The sequence below is a fragment of the Fundulus heteroclitus genome, chromosome 20 (genome assembly GCF_011125445.2).
Source record: "Fundulus heteroclitus isolate FHET01 chromosome 20, MU-UCD_Fhet_4.1, whole genome shotgun sequence".
NCBI lineage: Eukaryota > Metazoa > Chordata > Actinopteri > Cyprinodontiformes > Fundulidae > Fundulus > Fundulus heteroclitus.
Genome location: NC_046380.1, coordinates 45,356,880 through 45,378,393, shown reverse-complemented (window position 1 = coordinate 45,378,393; position 21,514 = coordinate 45,356,880). Strand labels below are relative to the sequence as shown.

The 21,514-nt window shown below is 40.8% G+C and overlaps 1 protein-coding gene across 2 annotated transcripts in view; it reads right to left on the bottom strand.

The window, feature by feature from the left end:
• Window positions 1-21,514, bottom strand: part of LOC105933703 (copine-9) — a 299,289-nt gene that overhangs the window by 25,878 nt on the left and 251,897 nt on the right. For both annotated transcript variants that reach the window (XM_036151288.1, XM_036151289.1), the window contains 3 exons: window positions 17,133-17,260; window positions 9,343-9,445; window positions 6,042-6,099 (listed from right to left, as the gene is read on the bottom strand). In XM_036151288.1, the coding sequence (XP_036007181.1) occupies window positions 6,042-6,099; window positions 9,343-9,445; window positions 17,133-17,260 (289 nt within the window). The remainder of the gene's footprint in view (window positions 1-6,041; window positions 6,100-9,342; window positions 9,446-17,132; window positions 17,261-21,514) is intronic.

Genomic DNA, 21,514 nt, shown 5'->3' with positions numbered 1-21,514 from the left:
TGAGATCTGTTGAAAAAAGATTTACACTGGGGCAGTGGAGGGAGATAAAAAAGACAAGTGCTGCACAATTTGTGTTTCCACACAAAATGTGAAGCATCCGACAAAAAAAACTAATTTGCACGAAAAGCACAATCAATGACGAGACACATATATGCAGAAGGTAAACATTTGAGTGCTGGTTGGGTAAATTCATCTGTATTTGTAAGAATCAGTATATGTGTCTGCATGTTGTGTGGAAATCTGTATGTCCATGAAGGCCGTCCCTCCGGCAGGCAAGTGTCCTTGATGGAAAGTCTATCACTTCGCAGCTGTGAGGGCAGGGGATTTTGCAATGTCGCCATAACAACTCAGGGAAAATTTGATAGCGGGGAGTCCGATTTGAAAACATTCTGTCCAGGAGTGATGCTGAAAAACTAGTCCATGCATTTGTTACTTCAAGGCTGGACTATTGTAATTCTTTACTATCAGGAAGTCCACAAAATGCAGTTCGAAGTCTTCAGCTGATTCAAAATGCTGCGGCAAGAGTTCTGATGAAAATCAACAAGAGGGATCATATTTCTCCAATTTTAGCTTCCCTTCATTGGCTTCCTGTTAAATCAAGAATAGAATTTAAAATTCTCCTTCTAACGTATAAAGCCCTTAATAATCAAGCTCCACCATATATCAGAGCTCTGATTACCCCGTATGTTCCTAACAGAGCACTTCGCTCTCAGACTGCAGGTCTGCTGCTGGTTCCTAGAGTCTCTAAAAGTAGAATGGGAGGCAGATCCTTTAGCTATCAGGCTCCTCTCCTGTGGAACCAACTCCCAGTTTTGGTCCGTGAGGCAGACACCCTATCTATTTTTAAGACTAATGTTAAAACTTTCCTTTTTGACAAAGCTTATAGTTAGAGTGGCTCATACCCTGAGCTATCTCTATAGTTGTGCTGTGATAGGCCTAGGCTGCTGGAGGACATCAGGGTCTAATTTTCTCACTCTACTGATTTCTACTGTTCTTCAGTCTACTGTTCTCCAGTTTTGCATTGTATTACATTGAAATGACTGTCGTCATTTCAGCTTTTAACTTTTTGCTCTCTCTCTTTTTCTTCATAGTAGGTACACCTGGTCTGGCGTTCTGTTAACTGTGACATCATCCAGAGAAGACGGCTCACCCGCTACTACCATCTAATGTAGAACAGATTACTAGATCAATGTGTGCTTCTGTGCTTGTTTGTCTGTCTTGTTGTGTCTCTGTTCTGTCTTCTGTAACCCCAGTCGGTCGAGGCAGATGACCGTTCATACTGAGCCCGGTTCTGCCGGAGGTTTTTCCTTCCCGTTAATGGGTGGTTTTTCTTCCCACTGTCGCTTCATGCTTGCTCAGTATGAGGGATTGCAGCAAAGCCATGTACAATGCAGACGACTCTCCCTGTGGCTCTACGGTTCCCCAGGAGTGACTGCTGCTTGTCGGGACTTTGATGCAATCAACTGGTTTCCTTATATAGGACATTTTTGACCAATCTGTATAATCTGACCCAATCTGTATAATATGATTGAACTTGACTTTGTAAAGTGCCTTGAGATGACATGTTTCATGATTTGGCGCTATATAAATAAAATTGAATTGAATTGAATTGAATTGAAAAAACAGAATTTGTTATGAGAACAAGCTGACACCAACTTTTCTGTCAGCCTTAAAGTCTTTTCGCCGCTGGCTCCGGGATCCAATATTCCAATAATTCAATCGATGGGCTAGTAACGTTCACACTTCCAGGTTTTATCCAATCTCACCTCTGTACCACAACCGCGGTCAGCTTATCAAGCCGTCCGTTTTGTTCATTCAACGCCTTAGTGATCGCGTCGACTGCTACCGGCAGTCTCATCAAGGCCATATTGACCGCCAGCAGCTTCTGAAGGTGTTGATACATTAAATATCCTCCAAGGCCAAAAAAGAGGAATCCAAGTATCGTAAATCCGAATAAGTAGACATCTTCGACGTCCTCAACAGAAAGAATTGAGAGGCACAACGTGGACCATTTCTGCCACAGGTCCAAGATGTATCCCGCAAAAAAAGTTCCGTCGGGACAGGCATGCTCCCCGGTCCTTTGCTTTCTAGTTGAATCAGCTATGTGGCATCATGGGACGCATCTTAATTACCAGTCTGAAATAGTTGAGAGTACCACAGCTGTGGAAGACCTCCTGTGAGGTACCTGTGCCAAAGACCACACCCCCCCAAAAACCTCAATAGGCCGCCACCTTCAGAAGTTCTGTGACGACTTCACCATAGTAGGTCTCATAAGATAAGGACGATTCAGAGTGTAGCCAGTGAATCGACAGCTTTGTAGACAGGTGTCAGCAGAACAATCTCAGGTTAAGTGCAGGGAAAACGAACAAGTTTGTGGTATACTTTTGCAGGCACAGACCCACCCCATTGATACCAGTTAATATCCAAAGAACTGACGGAGATAGTGGACTCTTAGAAGTACCTTGGTGTTCACCTTAACAATAAACTGGAGAGGAGTCACAACACCAATGCTCTAAGGGTCAGAGTAGACTCTACCTGCTTTTGGAGTGCAAGAGCCACACGTAAGGGCCACACGTAAAGACCTTCTTTGACTCTGTGGTGGCATCAGCCATCTTATGTGGTGTGTTTTGTTGTAGCAGAAGCTTAGCTGTGGCCCTGCCCTGGGATACACCCTGGACCCAGTGCAGGTGGTGGGAGACAGGACTTTAAGAAAATAACATCACTGTCAGCAGAAAGGCTGAACACAAAATCACTGAGATAGAAGTCAGCGGTTATGGCGTGCCGATGAGACCCAACTGCGGCAATAAATTGCAGTGGGTAATTAGAGATGCACATATTGCTCTAGTAACACCCTAGACACAGAAATGTGAACTAGAAGAGAAGTGTTGCCTGAGGAGCCAAGACTGGATGGGATGGCCAAGAGAAGAAAGGATGACTGGTACTCACCGTGCCAAAGGGAATAAAACTGACACATAGGAAGAACCGGAGCTCTTGACATGAAGGAACAATGTCTGAGCGACCCACAGGTAGGTGGAGCCTCTATTTAAGGCCAATCCCTGTGGTCACCTGACCACTACCTGACACGACGCCCCTCCCCAGGACCGGCCCCTGACTGTCCAGGATGACAGTGATGGTAATTCCTGATCAGAGACTGCTCCAGGATGAAGCAAGATGGTATCCATGAGCCCTCCTCAGGACCATAGCCAACCCAGTCTACCAGATTCTGATAGCTCCTACCTCAATGGTGCAAGTCAAGAATCTGTCAAACAGTATACATGGGACCCCCGTCAATTAGCCCGGGTGGTGATGGTGGGGGTATGTGGATGGTAAAGCCAGCTGGGACGAGACATGCCACTTGAGCTGAGAATCTTGAAAGACCTGGTGAACCCTCATGGAACATGGAAGGCGCAGACGATAGGTGACAGGATTGATGTTGGCCACAATCTCGTAAGGGCCTATGAATCTATGAGTGAGGCCATAAGTAGTAAATGGCTTGTACTTGTATAGCACTTTATCAAGTCCGACGACCCCAAAGCGCTTTACACTACAGTGAGCCATTCACCCATTCAAGCACACATTCATACCCTCATGGTGGGGAGCTATGCTTGTTGCCACAGCTGCCCCTAGCAGACTGAAAGAAGTGAGGCTACCATATACCGGCAATGTGAAGATTATAATCTAGAGCCAATTAAAGTTGCTCAAGTAATAAAGAAGGTGGAAATTCTAGTAGTTTCCAAATTGGAAGCTACAAATCATATGCCAGCATCTGCTTCTTGAAATAGATGCCTCCAGCTACATTTGAGGTGTCATCAGACTCCTGGACACAGGCCTCCAAGGGTCCTCTGCCACAGGCCTCCAGAACTCAACACCTACACAGGACCACCTTCAGATCGCCCTCCTGAACTCTTTTTTTTGTTTTATGATTCATCCCCTACTTCGGAGGCCCGCTCCACCCGCCCTGCATGGGTTGATTTTTGTTTTATGATTCATTCTGGGATTTAGCAAATATAATTAATTTTGATAATCCTCACTGACTGAAAACAGGAAAGGTTCAACCTGATTCAACATCATACAGTGAGAAAAACAGGTTATGCGTCTTTTGTATGTGTAAATATCTACTTCCAACTGTACTTGGTTGAAATGTAGTTTCTCAGGTTTACAACATTGTCACGCATTCCCTATTTATTGGCACTTTTTGGAAAAAGACCTAAATGCAACTGAAGTAAGTGGAAGAATAATCAGAAATTAACAGAAATAGAAAAAAGCATCCAAAGCATAATATTGAGACACACATTCACTGATTCATCTGAAAGGTCCACTTCTGTCATTTAAATTAAGAGGCTCAGGATTTGCAGGACATCTTCTGAAAGTGCAGGTCTGTGAAAAATGCATGTTACATAAATGTAGGAAATGGTTTCTTGGATTATTCATTCCTAAACATTTTCTTCTGATTGCAGTGACTCAGTTTAGAGCTCATATATTTGTGGAGCCATTTCAATACATGAATATCTATTTATAAGTCATCTGGTGTTGAAGATGCATATTTGTGCTATTGTCACTATCAAACAAAAATGCGTCTAATGGTGATACATATGGATGCAGCAGTCTGGTCCATAACAAATTTAGGTATTTTCAGGTAATTTCTTTGACATAAATGTATAGGTGCATCTTAATGAAGCAGAGTATTATTAAAAGTTTCATGTATTTCAGAAACTCTGTTCAAATCTTCAAATATTTTTGTACCTTTTTCATTTTGATGATTGTCTGCTTACAGCTGAAGAAAATATAGCATTTAAAATTAGAACATTACATCAGACCAGAAAAACGATATAGGCTTAATGAAAGGTATGTTTAATGTCTACTTAAAGGTTAATTTCAAAAGCTACATTTTAAGCTGACAAACCAACCTCATTGGAATGCAAATTAAAATTTATTGAGATGTACCTGTATTTTAACAGTACAGGCTGGCGGATTACTTTGGAGCAGCGAAGAGAACAAAATACGTAGCATTGGATGAAACAATCATGATCAGAGTAGGTTAATAAATGTATCTCTCAAAAGATAGATTCACCCTTGGTGCTTTCTAAGAGACTTTGCTCCAACTTGCTGTGAATGATGTTTAGAGATCTATTCAACAGTCAAGTGCCAATAGACAAGAGTAGATCTATTTAACAGGTAGCACATTTAGGCCGAACTACAGATGAAAGACTTTCAGACACAGAAAACTCACCAGAGGGTTGCCTGATTTATCCTCTTTTCCATGCCACGTGTCTGCGTTTGAAGCTTTTCATGCATGACAGAGGCCATCTTATGCACACATGAGGCAGCTCTGTCTGATAAGTGAAACTATCTGCAAACTGTTTGGCTAAGCCAAGAGTACCACTGAGGAAAAGACTAAAATAAATAGCAATACCAAACACAGCTGCAACTGTCCTTTTTTTATAATCTGAACAGTTTTCCACACAGAATATAGCTGTGCAAAAGTTTTGAGGCATCCCTTATTTGCATCTAAAAACTTCCTTGGTAAATTGGTAAAAGATTGATGGTGTTTGGAAAAATACAGTTTTCACTGCTTCCATCAGCTGCCAATTTATTGCTCAGTCAATGCATTCAGCTAAAAGATTCTGTTTCTGTTGACAAATGATGCTGGAAAAAAAATAATAGAGCAGCAATTAATCTGTATATAAATGCTGCTGGAATTTTCTGTTTTCTCTTCATTACATCCAAGATGCAATGCTGAAAGTACAAACTAAATCGCTGTAAGCATCTTAATGTTCTAGAGTAATTCAGCAGGTAACTCAATTGCTTTTCAGTTGGGAAGATGTGTTTTTTATCTCCTTTGCTTCATGACTGACATTTTGTCTGTTTATGTCTAAAAAAGAGCCTCTGTAACAATTCTGTGCATGATTGAGAGTGCATGTACAGTAAGTGGGAGTAGCTGAGACATAGATGGGGGATTTACAGTAAAATTATGACATCTCTGACATATCTGTCAGCTTTACAGCAGCAATCCCTTTTCATGCAAACATACGCATGCTTACCATCGAACTCAGCAGGGCCCACTCCTACTATGATTATAGACATGGGCAAAGAAGCTGCCTGTGGGAGAAGCAAAAAGATTATATTTTTCACACTCAAAAAATGAAAGTTTTCAAAATTCAAATCTTCAATTCAGAAGTTTAATAGAATTTAAAACACTTTATTAATCCCAAAGGAAATTTGTATCATGTATATGTTTAGATGGGTGGTAATAATATCTTTGTAAAAAATAAGTAGCAAATAAAAAATATTTTAACATGTCTTGTGGCTTTTCATGCACAATATATGGAACAGATGGTTGCTTCCATGCACCAGGCCAGTTTTGCTCTATAAGAAGCATATCTTGACTTCCGGGAAGGCAATGGAGAAGACGGACGCATAATCCCGCTGCTCCACTAGGCCCACAATAAATAATAAAAAGCGATAAATGAGTACCAAATTAAATCAAAAGGATTCAAGAGGAAGGAGTTACAGTCAAAATACAGAGAAGAAGGACATGAAGGCGAGCAGAAAAGACGACATTACGGCAGGCTCCAAGCAGCTAACGTTAGCCGAAGCTACACCGCTGAAAGCTACGGGAGAGGCTAACGGAGAAACGGTGATGCTAACAGAATTACGAAAGCTGCGGCAAGAAAATACGGACTCGTTCTGTGACCTGAAGAGCTCTCTACACCAGGTAGAATCATCCATGGAGGACTTAAAGAAACCAATGGAGGGGCTGGACAAAAGACTGAATGAGGCGGAGGATAGAGTGAGTGCAATGGAAGATAGAAGCATGCGGCAGGAGAGAGCACTGGGGCATTTGCTAGAAAGAGAAGCTATCCTCACAGCCAAATGCGATGACATGGAAAACAGTATATATACTGTATATACTGTATATATATATATATATATATATATATATATATATATATATACATATATATGTATATATATATATATATATATATATATATATATATATATATATATATATATATATATATAAAATAAAGTTGTTGGCATGTATGTATGTGGGTATATATGAGTATGTATGTGTATTATATATATTGAACTAATCGGGTAAGGGAGTAGCATTTATCCTAAGATACGATTAATTGATTCAGGCTATAACATAATTGTTCGAAGATAAGTTACAAAATTGTGGGGAGGGAAGGGAGAGGAAAAGTGGATGAAGCAAGTTTTACAACTATGGAGGTGTGGGGACACTTCGGGGACATTCTGGAAGACCAACGCCCGGGCACTTTATGCACAACACCCAGAGAGCCCTGTCTCTCTGCCCAAAGAAGATTGAGGGTGGGGACCCCTGAGTTTGGTGATATGGTTATGTATGTGTTCACTTCATCTCTGGGGCGAACCACTGGGGTATTTGAAGTTCACAGTTGTTTTCCATGTTCAAGAAAACTTTTTTGTTTCTTTAATGTTCTATATTTCTTGGCAAACAATAATATTTATGTAGTAATGGCATTTGACACCACTATGATTGCAGTTCTGAAGGACAATCACAAGGGGAAAATAATAGTCACCTGGGTATGCGTATAGGGAAAGTGAAAAGAGAGGGGGAAAAAACAAAAAAAAACAAACTCGAAGCTTTAAATCACAAGAACGGACATATTTACAGTTATCACATATAATATAAATGGAGTAAATAACCCAATAAAGAGAAGTAAAATTTTGACTTAATTAAAAAATTTGAATTGCTCAATTGCAATGCTTCAGGAGACCCACTTTAATGAGACAAAACACAAAAAAATTAGAAGGGCATGGGTAGGGCAGGTTTACAGTGCCTCATGTGAAGGGGGCAAACGAAGAGGAGTTGCCATCCAGTGCCATGGGTCACTAGGCTTCGTCGTTGAGAACACGTATGAAGACAAAAAGGGACGCTACATTTTGGCTGTAGATACAATTATAGGAGTAAGAATGTCCCTCTTCAACATTTATGCACCTAATGAAGATGATCCAAATTTTGTCAGGGACATCTCAGCCCTTTTGCCCACAAAAGCCGATGGATTTATACTAGTTGGTGGGGATTTTAATTGCGTGATGAACCACAAATGGGATAAATACCTTTCTGAACAGAGATCTATGCCTCAAAAGGTTAAAACCCTGTACAGTTTGATCGAAGAAATGGTGTTAGTAGATATATGGCGACAAAGCCACCCTAACGAGCGCGATTATACCTTCTTTTCAAAGGTCCACGGAAGCTATTCCAGAATATATCTTTTTTTGTCCTAAGAAGGGACACACATAAAGTTACAAACTGCCATATCGAACCAATAACAATATCACATCATAGTCCAGTAGTTATGGCAGTAAAACCAGAGAACGATTAACAACCTAAACAGTGGAGAATGAATGTTTCACTTCTAAATCACCCAGAAACAGTAAAAAAAAGTAAGTATATGGAACACAACGACAATGAGGAAGTATCTATGTCAACTCTCTGGGAAGCTGGAAAAGCGGTGATGAGGGGGAAGTTAATCTCTGTATCATCCCAAATCAAAAGAGAATGCAATAAAAAAACAAGCAGAGTTAGAAAATTGTATAAGGCAACTGGAGGAGGAACATAAAAAGACTAAGGATGAAACTATTTAAAAATCTCTTAACGAACACAGATACTTTTTTGACGCACAAGGCGGAGGGGGCGTTACGGTTCGCTAATCAAAAAGATTATGAATCAGGGAACAGGGCCAGCAGGTTACTAGCATTTCAGTTACGCAAGAAACAGGCAGACCGTATAGTGGAAAAGATAACTAATCCTCTATAGGCCCTTACAGCTGCTATATAGGAAATCTGAAAGTTTATTACTTTTGAATTACACAAAACCAGCTTTGTCCATTTTTATTTTTATTTTAAACTGTTAAAGTAATCCTCCAACTTGGTGAAATTTAATGTATTTAAAAAACCACCAGCTATTTCTGTTGGATTACATTTTTTTAGTGGAATATGTTTTATGTCTTCATAGCAACCTTAATTCCCAGTAGAAGGGCTTATTTATCTAAATAAAATTTGACTGGGTCAGTAAGCTGCCTATCATCATTCAAATAATACAGTTATTTTTGTACAAATTATTTTTAAATTAAAAATTTTCAGTCTAGAGTTAGTGATATAATTGCCATGTCATAATCAGGTTTGCTGGCATAATGCATTGAAAAAAAATGTAAAAGCAAAAAGCCAGCTAATCCAGCAGTTCCACTTAAAAGCATAACCTTGTTGGTTTAGCACTCAAACCTGAACAAAATAGTTAAAATGAGCAATTAAGGATTTATAATGTGTGATGAGTAATGAGTTATGTATACTCACATTAACAACTGCCTCTTTAGTTTGAGCCATGTCCGAAATGACACCATCTGTGATCATTAGCAGCACAAAGTACTGTGAGCCGTCCGTCACGTCTGCAGCACATCTGGCATCATAAAACACACAGAAATTCAATCAATCAATCATTTGTATAGTCCTCTTCACATCCACAATAATTGTGACCAAAGTTCTTAACAAAATCAATATAAAACACACACAGAGGGATCAAAGCTAGCATAACAAACAGGTTAAAAACACAGTGGATAAAACGAAACAGATAAAATAACGTAGTTTTAAGTAATAAAGCCTGCGTATATATAAAAAAAAAAAATCTTGAGCTTTGATTTTACAAGGGCAAGATAAGAGCTTTACAAACAAACAATAAAAGTTTAAAATATATCTTAAAACAGACAGGTAGCCAGTGTAGGGAAAATAAAACTAGTGTAATGTGTTTCCCTCTGGGAGTTAAAAGGCAAGCCTCTTTAAACTGAAGAAGTTGAAGGCGACTGAAGGTATGCGTGTGTGTGTGTGTGTGTGTGTGTGTGTGTGTGTATATATATATATATATATATATATATATATATATATATATATATATATATATATATATATATGCTAACTTGTAAAATTAACTTAATTCGTGTTTCAAGATAAACGGAGAAGTTAAACATGATGAGCAGGAAAGCTTGAATAGTTTACTTGTATCTGCTGGAGTGACTCCTGATATGATGATCGTGACCAAGTTTTTTTTCTTTGATTTTTCTAAACAAACTGGAATACAGAGACATGTCAGTGTTGGATACAAGCTTGTAACCGAGAGGACTTTATTATGGAATCTGACTGAAGACACCTATATGTGGTCTTTACATTTCCTCAGTGGCAAGGAGCCAACAATTAAACGTCATGACCTGATACCAGTGGATGCAGCGTCTGTGCATGTAGGCTACATTTACTTGCTTTTTTATCAGCGGGAAGTAAACGTCATACAATCCATGAGGGGTGTTTATGTGAGTTATTTTTACATAGTCACATAGTCCGCTTGTTTTTGTCTGAAGTTGCTGCCAACTTTCATGAGTTAGCGGTTGTGGATTTTGGGTTTGATTTAGAATATGAAGTCACTTCCCATCTTACAAGTAAGAAAAGTCCCGGTTTGTGCATAAATACTATGCTAAATACATGCATTAGTAATGATTAGAAGCAGCCTTTGTGTTAGAGTGAGGTGGTTTGCCTGTTGGTATTCTTTTGGGCTTGTTTTCATGGAGCAAGTCGCTTGTTTCTCATACAATATTGGTCTTTTTTGTGTGTGTCTGGAGAGAGAGAGAGAGAGAGAGAGAGAGAGAGAGAGAGAGAGAGAGAGAGAGAGAGAGAGAGACAGACATTGGGCCTCTCAGCAGAGCATGTTTACAGGGGTTTCCTAAGTATGAGCTCCCTACTGCTGCCGCAGCATATTGCTGCTTGGCCCTGGTGTGTTCAGTCATGGAGTCAAAATGTACAGCTTTATCTGAGACCTTTGCCTCAGCGGGAGTGAGGAGAGCAAGTTAATAGCTTCAAAGATTTTTAAGTGCTGTGAAATAATTTTTATCAGTTTGATTTCACACTGACTCCCAGGCTGCAGGCTGCTCTTGTCAGCAGAGAGCATGTTGGGCGCTGTCTGAACTTCAGTGGGCACCTCTGCGAAAGCATCCTGCTGTATTAAGTGTGTCTGTGTATAGAAAGCTGAAGTGTCCTTTTTCTTTTTTTTTTTTTCCCCCTCCAGGCGTGGCTTATGGTTTGTAAATAATTATATTTCAGTTTGACCCGCTCTGTTCATAGTGGTCCTTTATATCAATGTTGTTGCTCTTAAGTTTTTCTCGACTTCCTCAGAGAAAAGCCTTATAATTTCTCCATACTCCTTGGCCAATCACTGAAAAGCAACATGTTCACTCCCATCTACACCCGTCACATGTTGATGTGCCCCTGGGCAAAGCATTTACCCCCAAGTTGCCTGCCAATATGCATGTTGGTTTATGAATGTGTGTGCATTACTGATTGCAACTGGCTGAATGTGTATCTAGTGTAAAGCACTTTGAATAAAAAGTAATCAACATATGTCAGAACTGATGCACCTCAGAACATTTAAGATACTTGCATCTCCGTCAGTAGCAATGCAGTATATGAAAAAGCTAAGTGTACTAGTAGTAAAACTATGTTTTACTCAGGAACAGGGTATATAGAGCTTCATGGAATGGGTTTATATGGCCAAGTAGTTGCAGCCAAGCTATACATCACCAAGTGCAATGCAAAATGTTAGATGCAGTGGTGTAAAACCTGTCACTGCTGGACTTCAGAGCAGTGGAGGCATGTTCTCTGGAGTGGTGAATCACACTTCTCCATTCGACAATCTGATGGACAAGTCTGGATTTGATGGTTGCAAAGAGACCTTTAGTGGTCTGGATTGTGCCAAGTGTGAGGTTTGGTGGGGGGATTCTGTTGTGTGCTTTTTTTCCAGGAGCTGGGCTTGGCCCCTTAGCTCCAATGAAAGGAATTCTGAATGCCTCAGATTTTGGACAATTCCAAGCTAAAAACTTTGTGGGAACAGTTTGAAGATGGCCCCTTCATCTTCCAACATGACTACACAAGAGCTCAAAGCAAGGTTGTTGGAGAAATGTGAATGTAATAATTTTTTTTATCAAGTTACAGGCATTTGGTTTGTTTAAGAGTTTGCTTTCAGGAAGGTTCTGTTGTTTTTAACCTTAGACAGGGAGAACAAATAGTTCTCCCAGATAAGGAATATCACCCTTAACCAGCAGTGCATGAAGCTGGTGACTGATCACCACCCGCAATAAAACTTGCTCCCTTATTTGTTTTTCAACCCCCATGTTGTAAACTCGTGAATCCTCCTGACCTTTCTTTGATGTGACAATAAAGGCAGAAAGACAGGCGCAGCCCGGCGCAGATGATCCCAGACTGTCAGGGAGTAAACGTTCTCCGTTTGGGTTTATCCTCTGTCCTCTTCTTTAGAACAGTCTAAACTTGTGCTATGCAGTTTCCGTTCTAGGATAAAAGGGGTTATTTATAATAATCCTATCAAAGGTCCATACAGACATGGATGAGAGCATTTGGTGCGGATAATCCTGACTGGCCTGCACAAATTCCTGACCTCAACCTAGAGTGAATAATTTTGCCAATATAGTGTAATTCAAACAAAGTATTATGGGTAATAGAAATTAGGTGTATATTTATTAAGATAAAAATATTCTAAAAGGTTTATTCATTCATCATTCGGGGAACAAAAGCCATTATGAAACAATATCAACATCAAAATTGAATTTACCTATTCAGCCCCCCTGAGTGAATACCTTGTAGAATCATATTTGGCTGCTGTTGCAGAGGCTAGTTTTTTGGACAAGTCTCGGACATCTACAGGCTCACTTCTTTTCCCATTCTTCTTTACAGAAAATCTCAAGCTCACTTAAATTGGATGGTTGGAGTTGATAAACGCCAGGAGCTGAACAGGACAGAGTAGTCTCCTAACATTTGGGATGTTATGCAATTGCTTCGAGACCATCTATGCAAATCCATTTAAATCTTGCCACAATTTCTCAATCTGAATTAGGTCTGGACTTTAGGCTTTTAAAGCACATCAGTATTCTTGGATCCTAAACCATTACATTGAAGTTTTGGCTGTATGTTTAGGGTCATTGTATCTGCTGGAAGGTAACCCTTCGCCCAAGTGTCAAGTCTTTTGAAAAGCCTCTGACAGGTGTTTCCCAGGGACATTTTCTGTATTTCCACCTTCCCATTCACTCTGTGCAGCTTCCCTTTCCATGCCAAAGAAAAATTTCACCCACACGTGATGTTGTCATCACCACGTGTCTCTGTGGGAGTGCTGTATTAACCATGTTTTGGAGAGTTACTTTTCCACCACATACAAGGCATTGCATACATGCGAGAACATTTGATGTTGGTCTCTGCTGGCAAAAGCACCTTGTTCCACGGCAGGGTTCACCCTACTGTCTTTTACGACTGATGGGCGCCAGGATTTACTAGCATCAAAATAAATGGATAATTTTTGGCAGAGATGTAACTATCTAAACTAAAGGCTCTGGAAGATGGATTGGATGTAGAGAGCCAACATGCAGCCTGTGCCAAAAATGGAAGAAGAGGTCAAAACACAATACAGTACAGCAGGCCAGCTGACAGCTTTGGTAGGGCCCGGGACAACACAGTCTTTTTGCCCCCCCCCCCCATACCTGCCGCCACCACACACACACACACACACACACACACACACAAAGTCTACTTAACTGCATACTTCATGCCCTGTAAATCTCTGTATTTTATACTGTAATTTTCAACCCATCTATTGAATTTAGTGCACTAGTTGGTCTTTTCTTCATCAGAGAACAGAAGCACTGCAGTCAAAATATGGCCTTTTTTGACCTGCTGTATATTAGCCAGTCCCTAACAATTTTTTTCCCTTCCATTGCAGGAAGTAGAATCTGTTAGATACTTTGGGAATTCTCTGCCCTCTGAATCTCTGTGAAAGGCTTTCTTTTTGCCATTAAACGCACAACATTCACAGATACTTTTGACTTTTTAGCTTGATGTATCATGAAACTGTTGACCTTTCGGGTTTTGTGATTTTTATTCTATTATTACAATTATATAATAATAATAATAATTTTATGTTTGTTTTTTTTTCTTCCTAATCCACCTCATATATCTTTCAATCCTTATGTAATTTTGTCTGTGTTGTGTGCACCTGCCTGTTGCTTTAATCCTATAAATTTCCCCATCGTGAGATAAATAAAGGATTAGCTAAATAAAACTTTTTAATAATATATATGTACTTCTTAAAAGGTTCTTAAAATGTCTTAATTACATTTTCTCTGTGGGCTCCAGTAGCATATGATAGACAATATCTACTTTGAAAGTTAACATGAAGTGCTGCTGAAGATGACTGCTCTTATCTACCTGGATGTCTGGAGGACTGAAACGCCTCAGTCAGTGACGTCAGTCTGTGGGTCTGTCGGGGCAATGAGAGAAGTTTCTTCTCCTTTTCTGTTTCTCGACGTTTGCTTGCTCATGGGTTTTCACGTGCTTAGATAAATTTGTTGTGTTTCCACTGCATTTAACCGGCTTTTTACAAAACATACAACTTGATTGCATGTACGGTATTAAAATAAAGCCAAACCCCGCTTATTCCTCTCTTCTTGCTTTTCCGCTGTGCGGTCTCTCTCCCAGTCAACAGGAGCCGCACGGTTGTTTGTGTGTCGAGTGAAGAGAAGCTGAGTGGGCGGGCCAGAGTGAGCCTGCGTGCTGATTGGCTGGCGCCACTGAGCCATGTACGAGAGGGGAGGGGGAGCAGCAGAAAGCCTTGACACACAGACTGCTGCTGCAGTTAGCGCGCGCGCTCACTGACACTGACCATTTTAATGATCACAGGGTCCGTTTTGGGCCCCCCTTCTGTCATGGGCCCGGGACAACTGACCCGTTTGTCCCCCCCTGTCGGCGGGCGTGCAGTACAGCATACCTCCTCTAAGAGTACCCTGTTTCTATTACTTGGGCTTTAAGTGATCAATTTGTTGGTTCTTTGTTTGTAATTGTTTAAATGTGCCCAGCATTACATTGCTTGTTTTAAGATTTACTCACTAATTACACAATTAGGATTCAACTTAAGTGCAAACAATTGATGTTTATTTGAATAGTATTATCCGGATAAGCGGAAGAAGACGGACGGACGAATAGTATTTTTTGGTTTGTTAAGAAAGTATTTCAAGAGTGTGCTTTTTTTGTAAGATTCTATAGTTGCTGTTAAAGTATTGCCAATGTCCTCCAATAACACATAATTAAATTGTCATATTTTCAAATTTTCTGTTAACGTTTAACATTTTAACAAAAACACAGTGGCCTGCCACTGTGTTTTTGTTAAAACAGGACCTACCACCAGGCTTACCCAGTTTTCTGAGGGAAAACCTGCACGTGTTTGTTGTGCCCCCTACATGAGTGGTGGCAAACCCCAAATGGGGCATCTTATGTCTTTCTTTCAACAATGATATCCTTATTGCCACTCTTCCATACAGGCCAGATTTGGACAAAAAATAATTTTGTCCTGTTAGCAGATCCTCCCACGAGAGCTGTGGATCTCTAGAGTTGCAATGTGCCTCTTGGCTGCTTCTCTGATTAATGTTCTCCTTTTCTGTCCTGTCAGATGAGTTTGTGGTCCATGTCTTGGTAGGTCTGCAGGTGGTCCATTCTCTTTCCACGTTTAGATGATGGATTGAACAGATTTCCGGGAGATTTTCAAAGCTTGGGATACTGTTTTAGAACCTAACACCTGTTTTAACCTCCTCTACAACTGTCTCCCTGACCTGTCCACCGTGTTCATTTGTCTTTATGGTGCTAGTTTTTCTCTAATGCTCTCTATCAAACCTCTGTGGCCTCTGCATTCTTAAGAGAGTCAGAGTAAAAGGGACTGATTACATATTCACATAACACTTTTTATTTTTAAGTCTGTTGTTGTGATGTGACAAATGTAGAAAGGTTCAACAGATATGCTTATGTTCTTGCAAAGCATTAGCTTTACATTGACACTTAATACCTCATCCCCTCTGCCCCTTTGATGCTACATATGGTTGTGTAAAGAAGTTCTAAAAATAAGGTTTAATTAAGACTTTGCTTTCTCTCAAACCCAACTCCAGATTTACCAATAGTTAAAATTCCATCCCACCACCCTGCTGAGGTTTAGGAGTTTACAGATGACACCATTCTTATCCGAGTCACTACTGGTGATTATGAGATTAACTATCTGCCAATAAGGTATTGGTGCTACAAAGCAGATTTGACGTATCATGAGTAACTTTTAATAGCTGATCTAATCCTAAGAATATAGCCCTTATATCTTGCCCTTATCATCTTGATAACCCTTTAAGCAAACTGAAAAATGTTGAGCTAGTATCCAATAGCCAATGATAATCAAAGATCTGATACGAATGTAGATATGGCTGTAAAAGGAATGGGGCTTGACCATTCATGGTTCTCGTGTGTATCCTCAGCTTGGGATTCTTTCAGGGAAAGCATTATCAAGAAGGATCTAAAGTTGCCACAGGATCAGCTTTCTCACTAAGAATACCAAGCAGACCGTAAGAGGCATCTGAAACTTGCCAAAGGAAAGAGAAGTGCTCATCCACACTTCTACTATGCAGTGCATGCTCATTAATGCTCTACAATCTGGCGTGCTACTGCCACACTGTCCAAAGACACTGGCAGCATTGTTGCATTTGGTATCTCAAGGTGTGATTGAACAAAATGTGACACATCTCTGAAACATACAGGTCACCGGGATTGTGAGAAGAACTGTCACTGATCTCTCCAATCCTGGACAAAACTTTGAATGAGTAACTTCAGGTGAAATACTGATGTTCATCACAACCGAAACTACATGTCACAAAAATAGAAACTCTATATCAGCAACTAGCTGTATCAGCCACTGTACATCATATAGATGCTAAATATAACTTTGTGTGACTTTTTCTGACAAATCACTCCACATCTCTAATCTGTTATACACAACTTTTTATCTTTAAAACGTTTAATTGGAATGTTCTTTAGATGATTCTCTTTAACATATACATATAATACACTGACTTTTTTATTTTACTTTGATATTTTTATGCTTTTGCCATATTTCTTATTTCTATTTTTCTTATTATTTTTATCCAAAATATTGAAGTCAATTCCTTGGTACTGCTGTCACAGTGTGCATTTGAATCCATATAGTGGATAGATGTTAGTGTTTATGCATGTCTCACCGAGCCACCTGATTAATGACAGGAGCAAAGTTGGTCGGGCCATACAACTGAACCGTTCGCAGGGTGTGGAAGTAAGCCTCTAGTACACCTTCGATACCCTCACAGTTTGGATTTTCTGTATTCGAGTTCTGCAAAAGAAAAAAAACAGTCTGTTTATTCCTGAAAACAATGTATTCCTGTTATATTCTGCTTTGACATTTCAATCTGAAAAACTCACACAGAAAGAAAAGGCAATTAGAAGAATTTTATTGATACAATATTTTAAGAGTTTGGCGCTCAGACCTCGGCAGGGAAAATTCACGCTGAATTATACTTCAATATGCATTAGCAGGCGTATGAGAATAGGGATATTTCCCCCAGGTCTGAAACTGGTGGTGGAGTGGAGTTTGTTCAGTCCATATGATGATCTGTTTGAGCTAGATGTCCAACTTGGATAAACACAGGTTTGCATGAACTGTCCATGATGAGCAAGCATGAAGCGACTGTGGAGAGGAAAAACTCCCCTATGGGAAGAAACCTCTGGCAGAACCAGGCTCAACATGGCGGTCTTCTGCCGGACTGTTTTAAGGAGTGACTGGGAATTCCATGAGTCCAGGAGGAATTACACTCTGTAGGGACGAGGTTGAAGGAGGACCGTAGGAAAGCCAGGCGGAGCTTGCTACAATGGTGGAGAAGGGGATGGAGGTGGGTTGAAACCGGTCATTAGAGTCCAAACCAGACACGCGCAGCCACCGCTTGCTCGCTGAGGAGAAGGCCGAGACGAGGATGTGGAGTTCTTTTAAGATGAACCCAGGATGCTGATTGGGTTCGAGGAGGAGCAGTTCAAAGCTGATTGGCTTGCGTCGGAGGTGGATGAGTCTCTGATTGATGGAGGTAGGCAATAGAGTTTCTTCAGTTTGAATTTTTTCTTAAGCTCCATGTCACAGGTCAACAAACTGTGCATCAGACTCAAGGGTGCTCTTTGAATGTTGCTACATTACTCAAATTCTTACCTAAAATTGGCCAGTGATGTAGTCAGTGCTGAGCTGCTTTGATTGGTAAACTGAAGTTACCAACCCTAGTGCCTGAGCTAACTACCAACCTGAGCAGCAATGTTCCATGCTATGGCCTGTCCTGGAGAGGCTACTTAGTGAATACTTCTGTTATCTCTCACCTAAAAAGCCTTGTTTATGTTTTTACTTTCTCTGCTGGTGATGCTGTGATTGAGTTTGGTGGCACTATTGGGTCAGTTTGCTGTGTGTTAGGATGAGCTATAATTCTGTTTATTGAATTGGTTGTGTCACAATTCAGGGACTACATCCTTGGACGGACCCGGACTACGTGAGCCAGGTCCTTCGTTGTCCGGCAAAAAGAAAAGGCCGCAAGAGATCGGTTTGTGAAGTGGGACATTGTAGCCTTCAACGGCTGTCCCCGCCTTACCTTAGCATAACTCCCATTGCCAAGCAACCAAGACAGCATGAAGTCAAACAAATGGAGCATAAAGGCTAATCCAGCTGTCTCCACTGTAAATAACTGTACACAGTACTTATTCTTCACTTTACATATTAACGATGGCTCACAATCCTTTGTTTAAAATGTTGCTTTATCATTTTTAATTTCATTTTAATTCATCAATCAGCCCAATATTTAAAGTAATTTTATGTTAATATAGAAATACCACAAAATAAAATTAATTGATGACTGTCAGGGTTTAGTTTTGATCTGGCTTTGGTTTACTATTAGTTTTCACTTCTTCCTCCTTGTCAGGGTTTAGTTGTGATCTGGCTTTATTTTCTGTTAGTTTTCAGTTCCTCCTCCCTCTCTCACTCAGCTTACCCTTCACTCCGCAGTCAGTCACACCTGTTGGTCATTAATTAGTCAGACTCACTTCACCTGCCAGCCTCCCTCTGTCTTGACTTCCTTGCCGGTCCGTCATCAGACTACACTCTATCCTCGCCTAGCTACCTGGTTTGCTCCTGATAGTCGTTTATACCCTGCCTTGGTTTATCTTTTGTTTGTCTCTGCCCATTGCTGGAAGTAACCTGTCTCACCTCTGAACGTCTAGTGAAGCTACTGGTTCTGCTGTGATTCTGGCCTGCAAGTCTGCACTCTGCCATGCTGGTGGTCCTGCTTGCAAGTTCCTGTCTCCGCTCAGCTCCAACCAGAACTCTCTCCGGGCCGTCAGCTCCTGGCTTCACCTACACCTCTGTTCCAGTCCCAGCCTGTCTCTCTGGTTTCCTTCCTTTCGATTAACTCTCAATTTTAGTCCAGTGTGTGGACTAAAATTTAGAGTGTGCGCCCCGCCAGTGTGCGGGTCCAGTGTGGCGGGGCGCCCCTGGGGTCTTTGGCCCTCAGTGCCCATGGCCGGGACCACTTCAGCGGAGCTGGCTGCCGGCGGAGCCCACAGGCTCGTCCCCGTTGCTCGTCCCCGTGGCTCTTGGGGGCGTTGGCATTGCGGTGGCTGGGGGATTTCCTTCTGGATAATTTTCACCTAAACTAGTGCACTCTCACAAACTCCCACAGCTGCAGGGTTCCAGGTATTAAGTGTTCGCTTATATACAGAAAGCCTTTAATTAATTTATTTATTTATCTTCTTTCACTTTCTTTTTTCAGGTTTCACTTTACACATGTCAGCTTAAATAATATTACATAAGATTTATCAATGGCATCAAGGTGTTACTCGATTGTATCTGTTGCTTTATGTCTGTTGGTTGTGCTGTTCTTTTTGCATCTCTCTTTCCAGGTGATGGAGCAGACGGAGAACGTTTTATCATTCTCTCCCTTTTATCTCTTCTTTCTTTCACCTCTTCTCTTTCTTTTTTTCTCTAATTGTTCTTCCTTTACTCTCCCATTGTAGTGTCCATATAATTTGAAATTCTCCCTGCAGGAATCACAATAAAGTGTAATGAGTACTGCACTGCTATTTAGAGCACCAAGCTCTTTGGAGCACAGAGCTTGTTAATTTGGCTCACACTGTCCCTTGGCCCTTTGTCCCATGGCAACCAAAATAAGGCCACAAGGAAAGCAGTAACAGCCAAATACCTGCAACAAGTAAGGCAAGTTCTGAGAAGTCAGCTCAATTGCAAGAATAAGGTCCAAGCAATCAACAGCTATGCTTTGCCAGTAAACAGATACCATGTTGGGGTAATAAGTTGGCCAAAGGAGGGAATCCAGACCAGTGACGTTAAGACACAAAAGTTACCCACCATGCATGGTGGATTCCACCCCAAATCAAGTATCCACAGAGTATACACTAAGAGCAAAGAAGGAGGCAGAGGCCTAGTGAGCATTAGAGCCACCATTGAAGATGAAACATCCAAGCTCCAACAATATATCAGGAAGATGGCACCAAGGGATGAAGCGCTCAGTTAATGTCTCTGACAATGGAAGCTGGAAGAGAAGGAACTGAAGCAACCATCATGGGAGGAAAAAACCCTGCATGGGATGTTCTACCGACAGCAAAAGCAGCTGATATGACTAAATCTACTGATGGTTAGAGAGGGCTGGACTGAAGGGCAGCACTGAAGCACTGATCATGGCAGCACAGGAGCAGGCCTTGACCACCAGAGCAATAGAGGCCCAGATCTACCATACCAGGCAAAATCCCAGGTGCAGGCTATGCAAAGAGGCCCCAGAAACCATCCAGCATCTCACAGCAGGGTGTAAGATAATAGCAGGTAGGGAATACATGGAACAATATAACCAAGTAGTTGGCATAGTATACAGAAACCAACTGGAGACCCCCAGGTCAAAATGGGGGGCACGTTGTAAGGTGGCGGAAAATGACAAAGCTAAGATCATGTGGGAGTTCCAGATACAAACAGATAAATGGCCACCAACCAGACATTGTGATCATTGATAAGCAGCAGAGGACAGCCATTGTGATCGATGTGGCCATCCCGGGTTATGGAAATATCCGGAAAAAAGAACATATATAAAAGAACATATATATATATATATATATATATATATATATATATATATATATATATATATATATATATATATATATATATATATATATATAGAGTTACATATGTATATATTTATATTTTTTTGTGTGGACAACAGTAGTGTCTGTTGTCATCAGAGCCCTCGGGGCATTAACCCCCACTCTGGAGAAGTGGCTCCAACAAATACCTGGAGAAAAATTAGACATGTCAGTCCAGAAGAGTGCAATCTTAGGAACAAATAAGATCCTAAGAAGGACCCTCAAGCTCCCAGGCCTCTGGTAGAGGACCCGAACTTGGCAGGCGCCTGCCTGCCTGCCCGCCTGCCTGCCTGCCCGCCAATTAAACTATGTTAAGTTTATTAAAATGCAATAGATTTGGAGTTTATATGTAACTGCTACAAGTGACAGTAACAGACTACATAACACTAACTATTGCAAGTTATCCCATGTT